Source organism: Zalophus californianus, chromosome 16 (assembly GCF_009762305.2).
Source record: "Zalophus californianus isolate mZalCal1 chromosome 16, mZalCal1.pri.v2, whole genome shotgun sequence".
NCBI classification, from domain to species: Eukaryota; Metazoa; Chordata; class Mammalia; order Carnivora; family Otariidae; genus Zalophus; species Zalophus californianus.
The window spans coordinates 36533395-36550701 of NC_045610.1; the positions used below are offsets into that span (position 1 = coordinate 36533395).

General features: G+C 41.9%; 1 protein-coding gene across 4 annotated transcripts in view; it reads left to right on the forward strand.

Annotated features, from left to right (window-relative positions):
- The window catches only part of ZNF652 (zinc finger protein 652), a 59926-nt gene extending 44032 nt beyond the window's left edge, over positions 1-15894 (forward strand). For 3 of the 4 annotated variants that reach the window (XM_027625835.1, XM_027625833.1, XM_027625834.1), the window contains 2 exons: positions 293-437; positions 10649-11160. In XM_027625835.1, the coding sequence (XP_027481636.1) occupies positions 293-437; positions 10649-11160 (657 nt within the window). Of the gene's footprint in view, positions 1-292; positions 438-10648 lie in introns of all 4 variants that reach the window. The other variant, XM_027625832.2, reaches the window with a different exon arrangement.
- The last annotated feature ends 1413 nt before the right edge of the window (positions 15895-17307 follow it).

The following is a 17307-nucleotide window of genomic DNA, read 5'->3' on the forward strand; positions in this document are numbered from 1 at the left end:
AAAGGTCATCTTAACTTCTCAGACTAGGTTAAGCCCGGGAATAACACACGATGAGTTATTTGTCTTCCCTCAGTAATCCAGAGAAGTTGGGTGTAACTTCAGTGCTAATTATTTGAGAAAATTCCCCTTTTATGAATAACTGAGCAGCAGAAATAGAGCGGAGCCAAATAGTTGACACAGCAGGTCCTATTTTAAGTGTGAAAAAGAAACCTAATCTCAGAGACTTTGTAGGGTGGGCTCAGGTAAAGCTACTGTGCTTGGCATTCAAAAATCTCCACTGTGTCCAATACAGAACTGTGACGAAAGGTTTCAATACAAGTACCAGCTACGCTCCCACATGAGCATCCACATTGGGCACAAACAGTTCATGTGCCAGTGGTGTGGCAAGGATTTCAACATGAAGCAGTACTTCGACGAACACATGAAAACACACACTGGTAAGAATTTCTTGGGAAAAGTACAGATATGTCTCAAGCACTTGTTGATCACCTGTGCGTCTGTTTACGTAAAAACCGAAAGCACGAATTTGCATTCTCAGGGCAAATTCTACTTGAAATAAACCTGGCATATAAAAATACAGATTTATTAGCCTGAAAAATTGGGCTTTCACCACTCTGTTCATTTAAAAAAAGGATTATTGGTGAGTGCCTTTTAACTGTGGGTCCCTTCAAGATACTGGATTCTTTGCTTAGGGCACAGGATCTCCTAAAATTGTATGCGGCTTGTTTTGTGTATGTGCCTTGTGCACAATATGTGTGTTATTTTTTTAAAGGAAAGACTTCTGGGCCTTTCAAAACTGAAGGACACTGACTGCTTTAAATAGAATACCCTCTCAGTGTGCTTAAAGTTTGATCGGATTGGATTTCCCCAAAATTACCACTTTTCAGGAACAACTCCCATCAGATGAAGTTAAATCATATTTTAACCATTTTGTGTTTGTAGAGGTTTTTGCTTCCTAGCATGGATGTGAATCTTGTAAGCATTTGACTACCTAGTTTGCAGGGAACTGGCTGAAGTAGTAGCTAGCTCCCCCTGTAAACACTGCATCATTGTATCTCAGCCTTAACTTGGTTTTCTGGGGTTAGCTAGTCTTTGTACAAATTGAACAGTATGAACCATTTTTCAGATTTCAACATAAAATCTAATCATGGGATTCTACATTCTGTTTGTCCATAGAGTAGCAGAGCTAGAAAGAACCACAAGAGATGATCTTGCTTAGCCCCTTGCTCTTTTTTGTTCAACCAGAGCCAGAGGTGAAGAAACTCTACCGTGGCTGGATCGCTTTAGTTCCCAATTTTCTGTTGAAGTCCAGAGAAAAATGCCTGCCCAGTGGGCTTCCTCCCCATTCAGAGCAGAGCACCCTCCGATTTTAAGGATTAGTCTAGATGAAGAGTCATGAGAGGAGTTTAATTAGATAAATTACCCCTTAAAGGGTAATGAGAACTTTAAGTGGATGGACGGCAGGATATAGCAGAGTAATTAACAAATTCTCCTCTTCTAATTTGGTGGCTTTTGGACAGGCTCTTAGTTCCGAGTCGCTTTTAGGATTCAGTTTTTTGTTGTAAAGCAGGAAGCTGTGGAACTAGATAGAAAATAAGCTTTTTTGGAGGCAGAAGTTGTGTTATTCTCACACACGATGCTTGGGACATGGTGGCCCCAGAGATGTTGGCTGCGGCCGCATCATTTGCTGGAAGGAACTGGGAGCCCCTGACACCCCTGCACTGCCCTGCCGTCCTCTTCCCTGCCCTCTCCTGGGCGTCGTTCTCCCGGTTCCCTCTTCTCACCTCCTTCTGCCTTTCTCCTCCTTCCTTCCCCTTTGTCCTTCTTCCTGTAGACCTGAAATGTCCATGATATGAAACCAGAGTATATATTTTGTGACTGTCATGTTTGTTGAATAAAAGTTTATGTTAAATATTCTTCTTTGACCAAATAGGCAAGCTCCACATTTCCTATTTCTCCCAAAGAAATATAGCCACCTAATAGCCTTCTCATTAAAAGAGTAGTACATACTTACTAAAAAGAATATGAGAAAATGTGAAAGTTAATAACAAAACTGATCATCACTGAAACCTTACTGTCAACATTTGGCATACATTTTTAAAAAATTCTTTAGTTTCTTAATACACATATAGTTAGATACTATACATAAGTGTTTATGTATTCATGTATATAGACATAAAACAAAAATTGGGTCTTTATTATAACTGGCTTTTCCTTTTGACTGTACTATGTCATTAACAGCAATATCATTTTTTAAATTTTTTATTGTTATGTTAACCACCATACATTACATCATTAGTTTTGGATGTAGTGTTCCATGAATCATTGTTTGTGCATAACACCCAGTGCTCCATGCAGAACGTGCCCTCTTTAATACCCGTCATCAGGCTAACCCATCCCCCCACCCCCCTCCCCTCTAGAACCCTCAGTTTGTTTCTGAGTCCATCGTCTCTCATGGTTCATCTCCCCCTCCAATTTACTCCCCTTCATTCTTCCCCTCCTGCTATCTTCTTCTTTTTTTTTTTTCTTAACATATATTGCATTATTTATTTCAGAGGTACAGATCTGTGATTCAACAGTCTTGCACACTTCACGGTGCTCACAATAGCACATACCCTCCCCAATGTCTATCACCCAGCCACCCCATCCCTCCCACCCCCCACCACTCCAGCAACCCTCCGTTTCCTGAGATTAAGAATTCCTCATATCAGTGAGGTCATATGATACATGTCTTTCTCTGATTGACTTATTTCACTCAGCATAACACCCTCCAGTTCCATCCACGTCGTTGCAAATGGCAATTTGCATTCCTTTTGCATTCTTTTGCATTCTCATTCCTTTTGATGGCTGCATAATATTCCATTGTATATATATTCCACATCTTCTTTATCCATTCATCTGTCGATGGACATCTTGGCTCTTTCCACAGTTTGGCTATTGTGGACATTGCTGCTATAAACATCGGGGTGCATGTACCCCTTTGGATCCCTACATTTGTATCTTTGGGGTAAATACCCAGCAGTGCAATTGCTGGATCGTATGGTAGCTCTATTTTCAACTTTTTGAGGAACCTCCATACTGTTTTCCATAGTGGTAACAGCAATATCATTTTAATGGTTGTATAATATTTCTTCTGGTAAATTTGCTGTAATAATACCCATCATTTATTATGCACATATATGCCGGGCACTATCTTAAGTGCTTTACCTGCATTACCTCATATAATCAGTGTAACTTTTACAATAGTCCTATAAAGTAAAGGATGTTGTCTCCATTTTATATAGCCATTTCCCTACTGGACTTAGATGATTTCTGTTTCCAATTTTTCTACTGTTATAAACAATACTGTGATAAACAGCTTTGTGGTTAACACATCCATGATTATTCACTTAGGATAAATTCCTGGAAATGGGATTATTAGGGCAAAGAGATGTGCACATTTTTTTTTAAGATTTTATTTATTTATTCATGAGAGACAGAGAGAGAGAGAGAGAGGCAGAGGGAGAAGCAGGATCCCCTCTGAGCAGGGAGCCCGATGTGGGACCTGAGCTGAAGGCAGACGCTTAACCATCTGAGCCACCCAGGCACCCCAAGATGTGCACATTTTTAAGACTTGGTGGTATGTATTGCAAAATAGCCACTCTTAACTAGCCGTGCATGAAAATACCCATCTCCCAAGGGGAACCCTCCTACACTGTTGGTGGGAATGCAAGCTGGTGCAACCCCTCTGGAAAACAGTATGGAGGTTCCTCAAACAGTTGAAATTAGAGCTACCGTTCGATCCAGCAATTGCACTACTGGGTATTTACCACAAAGATACAAATGTAGGGACCCGAAGGGGTACATGTACCCCAATGTTTATAGCAGCAATGTCCACCATAGCCAAACTGTGGAAAGAGCCAAGATGCCCATCGACAGATGAATGGATAAAGAAGATGTGGTATATATACACAATGGAATATTATGCAGCCATCAAAAGGAATGAGATCTTGCCATTTGCAACGACGTGGATGGAACTGGAGGGTGTTATGCTGAGTGAAATAAGTCAATCAGAGAAAGACATGTATCACATGACCTCACTGATATGAGGAATTCTTAATCTCAGGAAAGAAACTGAGTGTTACTGGAGTGGTTGGGGGTGGGAGGGATGGGGTGGCTGGATGATAGATATTGGGGAGGGTATGTGCTACGGTGAGCGCTGTGAATTGTGCAAGACTGTTGAATCACAGATCTGTACTTCTGAAACAAATAATGCAACATATTTTAAGAAAAAAGAAAAAGAAGAAGATAACAGGAGAGGAAGAAAAGGGGAGTATGTCAGAGGGGGAGACGAACCATGAGAGATGATGGACTCTGAAAAACAAACTGAGGGTTCTAGAGGGGAGGGGGGTAGGGGGATGGGTTAGCCTGGTGATGGGTATTGAGGAGGGCACGTTCTGCGTGGAGCACTGGGTGTTATGAACAAACAATGAATCATGGAACACTGCACCAAAAACTAATGATGTAATATATGGTGATTAACATAACAATAAAAAATTTAAAAAAAAAAAAAAGAAAAAAAAAAAAAAAAAAAAGAAAATACCCATCTCCCCAACCCTTTCCAATGCTAAATAAAACCCTTGCTGATTTGACAGGTGGAAAATGGTTTCTTATTGTATTAATTTGCATTTAATTCATTGCTAAGTGAGATTGGACATTTTTTCATGTGCTTATTGAGTGTCAGTATATTTTCCTTCCTGAACTGCTTGTGTCTTTTTTGTATTCATCTTGCCATTGCAGTGTTTGACTTTTTTTTTATTGTTTCTAATACATCTTTATATATATTTACATATCCTGGACCTCGTTTCACGCCAATATTAAAGTACTTCCCGGGGCGCCTGGGTGGCTCAGTCGTTAAGCGTCTGCCTTCGGCTCAGATCATGATCAGGGTCCTGGGATCAAGCCCCGCATCGGGCTCCCTGCTCAGCGGGAAGCCTGCTTCTCCCTCTCCCACTCCCCCTGCTTGTGTTCCCTCTCTCGCTGTCTCTCTCTCTGTCAAATAAATAAAATCTTAAAAAAAAAAAAAAAAGTACTTTCCCCTGGTTTGTCATCTGCCTTTTAATATTGCTCGTAATAGGGCGCCTGGGTGGCTCAGTTGGTTAAGCGACTGCCTTCGGCTCAGGTCATGATCCTGGAGTCCCGGGATCGAGTCCCACATCGGGCTCCCTGCTCGGCGGGGAGTCTGCTTCTCCCTCTGACCCTCCCCCCTCTCATGTGCTCTCTATCTCTCATTCTCTCTCTCTCAAATAAATAAAATCTTTAAAAAAAAAATATTGCTCATAATACTCAAAATTGGGAAAGTGGCCAGCTGGTGGGGTTGGACACGCCTGGCTCTGCATTCTCTACAGCCTCTGCGGGTCTCTGGTTCCTTGGTGTTAAATAAGGATGACAGGAGCACCTGGGAGAGTACAAGGAGCAGGGTTAGCATTGAAGAAAAGAGATAGCTCTTTTGAGGCTGGAAGTAACCACATTTAGAGTATGTTTTGTTGGGGATTACGGCCATTGCAGGAACTGCCGTTGATAGGGGCTGTTTCTTTGCAGTTAAAGAGAAGTGAGGCAGACCCTGTCCAGGGAGGCTGCCCAGCCCTGAGGCAGGGTTTCTTAGGACGGTGTGGATGTGGGGTGAGTTCAGCATAGAATGATTGCTGATTCTCCTTGTACCAGGTACAGCGCTAAGTGCCTGGCAACACAAGGATGAATTCAGACCTGGTTTTTGTCCTCAAGGAGCTTACACTTCAGGGACAGGGATGGTGGTGGTAATAATAATCATCATAATCATAGAAGTACTACAATGTACTGAGTGTCTACTATGTGCCAGATACTGTTCTAAGTGCTTTCCTTGTATTTTCAACTTCTCACAATCGCCTGTTATTATGATCTTCATTTATCAGATGAGGAAACTCAGGCTCAGAGATCAAATAACTTGTCCAAGGCAGCCTGACTCCAGAACCACATATTTTAATGATTCTGATATAATTTAATGTAGCAAGTCATAAAATGGAGGGATATACAGGACATCATGAGGGCAAAAAGCACCATTCCAGAGTCTGGTTCTCAGCGTCCAGAATGAGGCAGTGCACTCAAGCAGATCAGGATCAGAGGGATTGTGGTAAATCGTCTTAATGACATATTGCTGATTTATTAATTTACAGTGAAAAAGCTGAGTGGCAGATGGTTTAGAACTCTTACTTCTTTGGTCAGCATGTTCTTTGCCTAAGTAAAAATATATATTAGAAGCTAAATTATCATCAGAAGATTGGTAGGGACTGGGCGTCACAGGAGGGGAAGATACTTGAGTGATCTTAATAGTGAGTACCATACATCCTCAAATCCAAGAAGCCATCCCTTGTAAGACAAACTTAATTTGTACACTACTGAGAAAAGGCTGGAAATAAAAATGGCATGCCATCAAGTGTAAGGTATATGTCCGTCTCAGAGATGTCAGTATGCCAGGGAATGCACGTCTCAGAATTAACAAATATTGATTTTTAAACATTAACTAAGAACCTACTAAATTGGGCTATTGTAGTGAACCGGACTGAAACAACCCTAGGTTCACAGGGCTCACAGTCAGGCTGGGTAGGCACGAAAGGTTCGCTGAAGAGCAAGTACATGGAACTAAATGAAGTTGGCTGGGGTTTGGTGGATGGGGGCGGCTGGGCAGGAATTCTGATGAGACGTGATACCAGAGAGCAGTAAGCAGGTGCCAGGTCACCAAAAAACCCCATAAGCCATGAAAAAAGTTTGGACTTTATTCTAAGGACCGTGGGAATTTCTTGAATGGTCTTGAGCAGATTGTGACACGAGTCTGAAAGTTCACCCTGCCTCCGGGGTAGAGAGTGGGCGGGGAGGTGGGGAGCAAGAAAAGAGAAGGCAACACCAGGCAGGTGGATGTCACAGTAACCTAGGTGATGATGTGGAGCGGTGATGGCAGTGGGTGAAACGAAAGTGATCCACAAGGTAGGGTCAGATGAACATGGGGACTGATTGGATAAAGGTGGCGCAGGAGGGAAGAACCAAAGGATAGTCCCAGATTTGGGTCTTGAATGCCATTTGTCAAGACAGAAAATAGTAGAGGGAGGAGCAGGTTTGCTAAGTAGGATAATGAATTTAACGTTGCACTTGTTAGTTGTGAGACCTCTACAGGACATTCATGTGGAAATACCCAGTAGGCAGTTTGCAAAATGGGTTTCAAGCTAAAGACTTTAGAGAGATTACAGCTGCATATATGGATATGTAGATTTCTGATCGCTACCCAAGGATATTCATACTAAGTGGACTGGAAGCCAGATCGCTTGTCCCTTTGAACAGTGCAAAAAACAGCTAAGTAGTCAGCCAAATTCTTGTTCTTTTCTGTCTTCCTGTAAACACTCTGCCTTCATGTGTAATGTTCTTTGTTCAGACTCATTACAGTACTGCTTCTTACAGTCAGCTTAGCTTTATATGTAGCAGCTAGGTGTGTTGTCCTTAGGTGTGTTGATGTTGATATAGATACTTTTCTAGTTACCTCTATGGACTTAGCTTTAATGTATCTTCCAGCCACCCAGTTACCAGCTCTTCCTTAAAGTGGGATGTCGTGCAGGAGTTTGGGATTGCAAATGTTATGTTTTTATTTTTCCTTACTTCAGCCTCATTACAATCTTACCTTGAGGTCTCGTGGAGACCTTAACATCACTCATTATTAGCAGAATTAGGAGATGGGGCCTGATGAGTAGTGAGACTTAGAGGTAAGTGGGATTGTAGGCTTACTTCTGGAACAACAAATGTGGAAAATTTGGCAGGACTTTAAGAAATGAATAAAAGATTACTAAGCAATAAAAAGGATAAATATTTATTTGACAGAGAGAGACAGCGAGAGAGGGAACACAAGCAGGGGGAGTGGGAGAGGGGGAAGCAGGCTTCCCGCGGAGCAGGGAGCCCGACTCAGGGCCTGATCCCAGGACCCTGGGATCGTGACCTGAGCCGAAGGCAGACGCTTCACGACTGAGCCACCCAGGTGCCCCAAAAAGGACCCATTTTTAATTTGAACCCATGGATTTGTGATAGGTGGCTTCTAATAGTTTTTGGCCTTTCTGTGGCAAATCATTATAGCCTACAAGACTACAAACGGACGATGGATAGAGAGATCCCAGATTTGATCCAGGTTGGAACACACAACAGAAAGTTAATGTCCATATATTTCAGTAAGCTTATAATGAATCCTGTTTGTGGATGCAAGGTCTAGTGTGCCTAAGAAGTGATTAGTGAATCAAGTGAAAGTGTTTGCTCCAATTAGACTAATAATTCAGAGAGTGAGTCCTTTGGCTCTGTTTCCATATAGCTGTTGGGAGTAAAGAGTACTAACTCTGGAGAGCCCAGGGGGGTTTGAGAGGTTGTCAAACAGGTGTGCTTTTAAAATACTGTATTATACAAGTAAATCGTGTTTATTTGAGAGAAACAGAAAGTACATGTAGGCATAAAAAATAAAAACATCACTCATCATCCCATTACCTAGAGAGAATCACTGACATTTGTTGTAGTTCTTTCCATACCTGTTTTTAACTAAAAGTGGATAATACCATGTGTGCATTTTCATAACTTGCTCATTTTACTTAATAGACTAGAAACTTCATAGATTATGGATTTTCATGTTAGTAATTCGATTTCTATACTTTCGTTATACTGTTTTTAATGACGCTGTCCATCATTAAGATGGGTATGCCGTCTTGATTTAATCAATTCTGTTTAAGAGATTTGAGGTTTTTAAGGTAATTGGAGGAAACGAATTAAAAAGATGGAAAACAAGGTAGGCTCTGAAGTTATCTAAAAAGTTGAATACAGGGGCCCTGGGTGGCTCAGTCGTTAAGCATCTGCCTTCGGCTCAGGTCATGGTCCCAGGGTCCTGGGATCGAGCCCCACATCGGGCTCCCTGCTCCCCGGGAAGCCTGCTTCTCCCTCTCCCCCTCCCCCTGCTTGTGTTCCCTCTCTCGCTGTCTCTCTCTCTGTCAAATAAATAAATAAAATCTTTAAAAAAAAATAAAATAAAAAGCTGAATACAAAACTGATCCCTCCTGACTGCACAGTCTAGTCTCTTGAGGAAGCAAGGAAATTCTGGCTTTCAGAGAAGGAGGGCAGCAGGGGCTGTCAGTTTCCCAAAGACAGAGAGAAGAAATAAGGACTATGATATGGGTGAAGAGGTGTTCTCTGCTCGTGTACAAAGGGGTCCGGAGCGGAGAACAGGAGGGATGTTATTTTCCCTCGTTGTGCAGGGATGCACGAAGCATCAAGGTGTGAAGTGCCGTGTTTTATGTGTCAAAGCACGCTCTGGAGGGAACCAGACTGCAATTTGAAATCCTGGCTCTCTAGCTGTAGAACTCTGGGCAAGTTCCTTAATTTCCCCATCAGTAATGTAGAGATGATAACAGCTGCCTCATACGGGCTGTCGCTGTGAGGATCACTAGAATTCATAGATGGAAAGTGGTTAGAACGGGACCAGGCACACAGGAAGCCTCCATACACCATAGCTATTATTTATGCAGAGTAGAGCAAGGACGCCGGTCAGGGAGCCGTACCTGAGGCGAGAACAGCCCCTTGCAGCAGGAGTTACAGTAAAGGTACAAGCTGCGTACCCTGAGAACTGACGAAGGAATCAGTCAGTGCAAGCATATGGCCCCGGAAACATGTGTACGCAGGTGCTCACCCTAGCATTCCGTATGAAGTGGCGAACGGACGTACATGTTCAAAAGCCATCTTGTTTCCTGCTGTGGCCCAGGTAGAAAAGCAGCAGACAGCGTGGAACCATGTCGTGGTCCAAAGAAAAGTTAGGAACCCTAAAAATGAAGCCCTTATTTCCTCCCTCGGTGCCTTTAGAATTATGGAATTTTGTTTCCTTTTTGACTCATCGGCCCCATGCTTCTCAGCCAGGGCCAGGAGCCGCCTCCCAACCCTCCCCACACCCATGGACGTTTGGGAGTGGTGTGGGGACAGTTTGGGTTGTCAGAATCTCTTGGGGGCAGTTAGTAGGCTGGCGCTAGGAGCGCCATGTGCTCTTCAGATGTGCCAGGTGCTCCCACAGAATGAAGAAATTGTCTGCAGAAATGCCCACAGCTCTCCCACTGGGAGTCTCTGCAGCGTGGGAGTCCTGGTGGCGGGTGAGCCATCCGGCATTTTCCAAGTCCAACACCAAGAAGTATGCCGCACGCTAATTACGTGCAGGTAGACACCAAGAGACTTCTTTGCTCCACGGGACATTTCTAGCAGTCTTTCTTTTGTTTGGAATTCAGAAATGGCTAATGGACGAACTTTGCCTAAATTTAAGAGGCAGAGATATGGGCCGCGGTCTTAGCCGCCTTGAGCACAGGGAACTGACTGGAACGGTTCTTCACGTAGGATGTGAAGGATCACTGCTGTAGATGCCTTTTTTTTTTTTTTTTTTAACCATGCCCAGATGGTAGGTTGTATGTAAGTTTTACTCCTATCGGCTCTTACTTGTTAATTCCCAACTTTGGGAGACTCTTTGAATATGACATGCTGTAAGGGAGAGGAGTGCTAATCTCCTGGTTAAATATGCGTGAGCATGTAATTACCGCCTAGTATGTTAATCATTTTTTTGTGTCTGTGTTCATCTCAGGAGAGAAACCCTTTATCTGTGAAATCTGTGGCAAAAGCTTCACCAGCCGCCCCAACATGAAGAGGCACCGCAGAACTCACACAGGCGAGAAGCCCTATCCGTGTGACGTGTGTGGCCAGCGATTCCGCTTCTCCAACATGCTTAAGGCCCACAAGGAGAAGTGCTTTCGGGTGACCAGCCCCGTGAATGTGCCGCCTGCTGTCCAGATCCCACTCACAACTTCCCCAGCCACCCCAGTTCCTTCTGTGGTGAACACACCCACGACCCCCACCCCCCCGATCAGTATGAATCCTGTGAGCACTCTCCCCCCCCGGCCCATCCCCCACCCCTTCTCACACCTTCACATCCACCCACACCCTCACCACCCCCACCACCTCCCGATCCCTCCGGTCCCTCACCTCCCTCCACCTCCAGCTCTCTTTAAGAGCGAGCCTTTAAATCATAGAGGCCCGGGTGAGGACAACTTCCTGCGGCACCTGGCCGAGAAGAACAGTTCAGCACAGCATCATTAACATCCATCTCCTTAAGTGTGTTCTCCACGAGTTGTGTGCCCGTGTGTGAGTTTGCAGAGAGGGAGTTGGTGAGCATTTCTGTAGCTGTCAGACGCTCCTCAGCCTCCACCAAGAGCTTTGTCATTGTCTTGGTGAATCAACACATCCAAGGGAATGAACGCGAAGACCACCTTGAGCTCACGGAGGGAACTGTCATCTAAACCAGGGGAACCACCGAACTAAAGCCCAATTTGCTTGCATTTTCTGGTGACTTTTATAAATTTCAAATACTCAGACTTGTGGAATTTTATAATTTCATATCAGCTGATGAGGTATGCTTGCTTTTATATCCCGGACTTCTCCTCAAAGAGGGGACAGGCCTGGTTTCCTTTGTACTAATCGGGAAGGCTGTGAGATTAATCCAGAGCATTAATTGTATCACTGTGTATCGTAACAAATTCTTTTCAGCTTTTGGTGCTGGCTTCAGAATGGGGCCGGCCGTGTTTCCCAGTATACCCAGCATTATAGAGAAAGACGGGAAGTTTCTTCTTTGTGTAGCTCTCCTAACGCACTCTTTATTTTACTACAGAAATTATTTTAGAGTTTTTGTATGGACTTCTTTAGTGGTCTGTTTCTAAAATGAAATGTATTTCAATAAGCGGTGTAATTTTTTCAGTGTAGCTGGGCCTATGTTGTAAAATAGAAAAAAAATTTTTATAATCATCAAAATGTGATTCTTAAAGATGCATATAACTTCTATAGTTCAAAGTTATTCTTACATCCGTACAACTCAAAGGTGCTTCAGAGACTAGCTGTATCTGAGAGGGTCTCCAGACACCAGGTTACTGCACGGTGAGGTTTTGCTTTCAGAACTTGACATAAGTCCTTGCTAGTTTTTCAAATCTCTGCATCACACTCAAGTGTCAGTGTGTTAGGCTTGTTGACATGCTCCTGTCCTCCGCGTTTCACTTGTGGGGTCATCGCATTAAATGGAACGATTGGCAAGGAGTTGGATCTTTCCCAGGGAAGTCACCTAAAGCTTGCGGGTTTTAAAACTCTGAGTCAAGCTGTTCACCGTCAGGAGGAGGAAGCGGGGGGTGGGGGGGGGTGTCCTCAGTCATGTCTGTTTCTCGCTGTCCCCAGAGCTTGCCCGTGTTCCACCTGTCGCGACGACAAATGGAAGTCTTATGATACACTGCTCGTTTTGAGGTTGCTGTGTTTTTCTAGAATTGTTGTGACAAGATAAAATAGTACACTAAAATCACAAACATGATGTTGCTGACAGTAGCTGAGAAGTTGGCATGAGAACAAATTGACTGTGAGTTTTCAAATGTCTCTTCATCCACGGGTATATCCACAACTTTGAGCTATTCTATCACAGTTTAAATTGTAGCGAGGGAAAGAATAACTCCTACATTTTGCTGCCCCGTTCGCTGCAGGTAATTACGTGACACAGTGTTGACAGGTGGTGAGAGCAGCGTCTCTAACACCTTTAAGACAGGTTACTTTTCCAGGTTTGTGAAGCTTCGAGAGAGCACGATCAATCAGGAGCTTATATAGGAAAGGCTGAAGAGAAGGGCTAACCTATTGCTCGTATTTAACTGATCGGATTTCTCCAGACTCAGTATAGCTAAAAATTGTGTTGTTGTTTTTTTCCTCCATCTCAGAGAACTGAGTTCCAAAGCTAGGTCTGCTTTCTTTCTCTCTCTCCCTCTGTGTTTTAATCTGTACATTTCTTCATTTTTCTTTCTTCAGGCTCTTAGATCGTTGCCTGAATCAGAACCCTGGCTTTTATTTATTTTTAATTTTTAATATTAAATGTGCAGATATGCTTCAAGCACTTTTCTGGCTGATTAGCTCTGTGGTAGGAAAAAATGGAACTCTCAAGTGAGGTCAAGTCCCTGTTTTGTAAATACCACGTTCTCTACTAGCTTTTTGGTTTAAAATTTCCACACTTTTTCCTTTTGATTATTGCCTTTTTCCTCTTCTATGATGAGCATAGGAAAATTTTGGAATGAGGCAGAAAAGTAGCCCAAGACCTACTTTTCTTCCTGTTTGTGGATGTAATTTCTAAAGAATGTTATTTTAAATCTTTGTATACGGTTTTTGGACACCCGGGTACCCAAACCGATGAGGAAAGTTAGTTTCTTGTTTGTGACCATTATTTCTTTAGTGGCTGCCTCCTCGTACTCCACAATCTCCTTCCCATTCCATGAAAAGTTTGTGGATGGATCTACACCTTCATGTAGATGTATCATTACTTAATGGCCAAGCCTATAATATTAAGATGGTTTTTTTAAAGGTGTAAATTGCAACTTAATTAATTGGTTATAGTACCTTATTTTATTCTACATAAATTTACCATATTGGGCAGCAATTCTGAATTCCAGACTTGAGACCATTAAATCAACCATTTTATGAAGTGTACTATAATTATACACTGGAAAATTCAGGTAGTCATATTTGATTTTTTCATCCAAGTGAATATAGCCATAAGAAAATGCCTACTACATAGGAAAACCAGTATTAAGCAAATAATCACCACCACCCTTAACAGAAGCAAAAAAAGGATTTTTTTTTTTTTTTAAATCAGCATTGTCACATAATACATTTCACAGTGAAATGTATTGTGGAACAATCTGGAAACCTCTAATTTTTTTTTTCCCTAGATAAGTATTACCTTCCCTGACTTGGGATTTGTGGTCTTCAGGAACACTGCTCAGAACGTAATGACTCCTTATCAGTGTCATATCACATATAAATGATGAAATGCATTAAGAATATTTGCAACATTCATGCTTCTAAATACAAGAACTGCAGGATTAAGCCTTAAACATATATGTGCATCAGGTTTAATGTGCTTAAGACTCAAACTCAGGGTTGGAAATTTGATTGGGGTCCTTCACTAGGATGAAAGTTGCATTCTGTGGTGTGTTCCCTCCGACATGTGACTTCAGAACTTCATGCCTGCTTGCTATCTGTTTATGAAAAAAGGAACCATGGAGGAGTTTGAGTTCTCAGCCCTTATCTGTCCTTCGTCTTTTAAAGACAAACAAAGGCCACATTTCAGCGTTATATAGATATCCAATTGAGGCTTTTTCTCATTACTTAATTTTACTGTCCTCAAAGGCTTGTATCATTGGTAGGGTTAAGGCATACTCGAGGAAAATTCCCCAAGGACTTTCTTGAGCTGACATTGCTTTTTTTTTTTTTTCTTTTTCTATGCTTTTCTCGTAGATTTATCATTCAAATATGAACTCTTCCTTAGCCTTAACGAAAGGCTGCTTGCTGCTTTCTCAAATTGAGTCAGGTAGGCTCATACTGAGTTAGATTTTTTAATTTGAATGAAGAAAATAAGATGAAAAGTTTAAAGGCATGTGGCTTCATTTCCGTGTATATTTGTGATTTGATTCTTATTTTTTAGCAAGCCGGGAGTCTCCACATAAGACTTTATGGAAGTTCAAAGAAATCTTTTGCAAGTCAGTTATGTATACTTTCAGTCTACCATTTACATGAATTATTCTAAATTGATGACTGAGCATGACATTACCGTGGTTGTACCGTCTTTTTTAAAAACTACATTTGTTTGGAAGTACCTTTTCATTGTGGTTAGAGGCTCCCTATAATTTGATTGTCCCTAGAATACTAACTGAAGGCAAAATATGCTAAAGAAACGCTTGTCAACTGTATTTTCTAGTTCTTGAAATTGTTTTCAGTTCTTCTGTTTGTCGAATGGATATGTGTGTTTTATTTTTATGTCACTGGAAGTTTTAAATTTTGAGAAGATCAGGCAGAAATAGAAATCCATTGCCGATGGTATTTATTTTCCCCATCTTGCAGATTTCAGTCAGTGAAACAGAATGGTAGGTAGGGTTTTATTGTAAAAAGAAGAGGAAGAAGAAGGAAGAAAACAGAAATTAGGGGAAACCGTTCTGTTTGAGCTACTGTCTAGAAGAGACAACTTGTATGACGTTGCCGATCCACGTGACCAACATTTTGGTGCTGTTCTAGACGGTATGGGAAGTATTTTAATGAAAAGGGGGATAAGTTACATTCAAGAATTTTATCAACTATTCTACCGCGACAAAAACCGGCTCGCTTGGAATTCTTCAGACAATAACATTGAGCCAACAAATACTGGGTTTTAATTTCTCTTTGCCTAAACCAAGATAGGAAATTTCCCAAGAGATCATTTCTTTTCAGGAATGAAAGGTCATTAGCCACAAGAGACAGTGGCGTTTTTATGCAATAAGAACAACTGAACTACCCTGCTCCTGTCATCTGTAGCATTTTTACTAAATAACGATGGCCTTCCAGCCCTGGACGCTACCTCGACAAAGCAAACCAGAGATCCTCTCCACACTTTCTATGGAAGCCATACAAGTTGCCATCAATATGTCCACTTTCATAGTTCTATACTTTTATACTCTCTAGACTTTTTATAGACTCTATGATCAGATCTTTTTGTCTTAGAGGATAGGTTTTGCAAGATTCAAAGGAAAAGCAAACTCCTTGGTTGTCCCAACTTTGAAGCCTTAGCTTCAGTAAATTTGTTTAAAGGACCAGATAATGTACCATTTAATCCAATTCTTGATTTAAGTCACAGCTATTTTGCAGAGTGGCATATCCAGAAAACAGACTTCTCTTTCTTATTCCCTAAGTAGAAGCTATATTTGTTGTAAGAAACTACTTATAAAGTGGATTTCTACTACCTTGTTACTCTATGTATTCCTTGATAATATATGTATTGTCACAGCGTTCCTGGAGTTGTGTTTATTTCCTTGTGACAGATACGTGAGTCCACACTTCCCCGTGATCCCCCCCGGACCCCCTCCCCCGCCCCGTTAGCTCACTGCAGCTCAGTCTTTCACTCTGTTCTTGAGTGCCTTCAAAAAGCCAGCATCCTGGAACATTCTTTCCCTGGTCTGAATCCTACCTCTGATTATTTCATTCTCCTGAGTATTGGAAGTTACCCTTATTCCCCATTGGTTTGGCTCTACAAACTAGCTAGGCCCTTGGATACGAATTCTGGACCTATTCCTGTTCTGTTTACCCATGTCACTTTCAGATTACATTTTACACTTTTGCTTTGATCTTATTTCTTGACCTCTTCCATCGCTAATGATGAAAGATTTTATCCTTACTCCTTGTTTTTTCTTCACCAGAAATGAGATGTTCCTTTAAAATTAAAGGTCACTGAGCACCTCTTTGGAACATCTTCTCCTGGTGGGTCTCCCTGAATGCCTCCCCTTTCTGATGAAGGGATCCCGAATACTGCTGTTGCTGGCCCTGCTCCTGCGTGCCCTCTCTCTTCCAGAAACATTCCGGAAGATTGTACCCATAATTCTAGTTGAGTCAGATGAATTTGAAATCGCTCTCTGGGTTGATCAGAAGTCCTTTATTGGTTGTTGATCTGCCTCTCTCATCTGCCTGTCCCTCAGAGACTTCCAGTTACCTTCTTTTCTACTTGTTCTCATCTCATTAATTTTTAGAGTGTGATTGATACATGTTATATGAAGGATGTAATAAGGGGGTTGCAGTGTGTGTTCTCCATGTGATAGGAGCACCTTCTTGATAAACCATTGTAGCAGTCAGCTAATCTTTCACAGTCAGAACTGACGTGTGTGTGTGTGTCGTTGTGCAGGTCCCTTGTTCCTGTTCGGATCTCCTCCAAAACTGAAAACAAATACAACTCTTTAAAATGAGGAAATTGGGTTGCATTTTCTTTTCTTTAAGTGAATGAAAGCTAAGTTGAGTATTTTGGTCTTAGTCAAAAATTGTTCCTTTCTGACCTAAAATGCCATGTCCCTTCTTCTTAAAGTTAATAATACTAAGTCTCAGGTTTTCAAGACTAATAACCACACAAAGTGGGGGTCTGTGAAGGCAGCTGTTAATAAATTCCTAACCCTTTTTGCCTGGTGACAATATGTTAACTGGTGAGACAGTGCAAAATTGGGACAATTGGTTATGTTTGATAAGGAATAAATTCAAGACATCTGAAGGCCTCTCCAGCTATTTGGAATTGAAAGACCAGTTTCCAGAATGCAAAAAAGTAGACTACAGAAATAAGTAACAAGAGTTTCATGTTTTAAATCCTTTCCACCTTAATTTGCCTTGATGGTCCCCGTTATTGACCTAGAAGTTTGCCTCTTTTCTTGTAACTGGCTA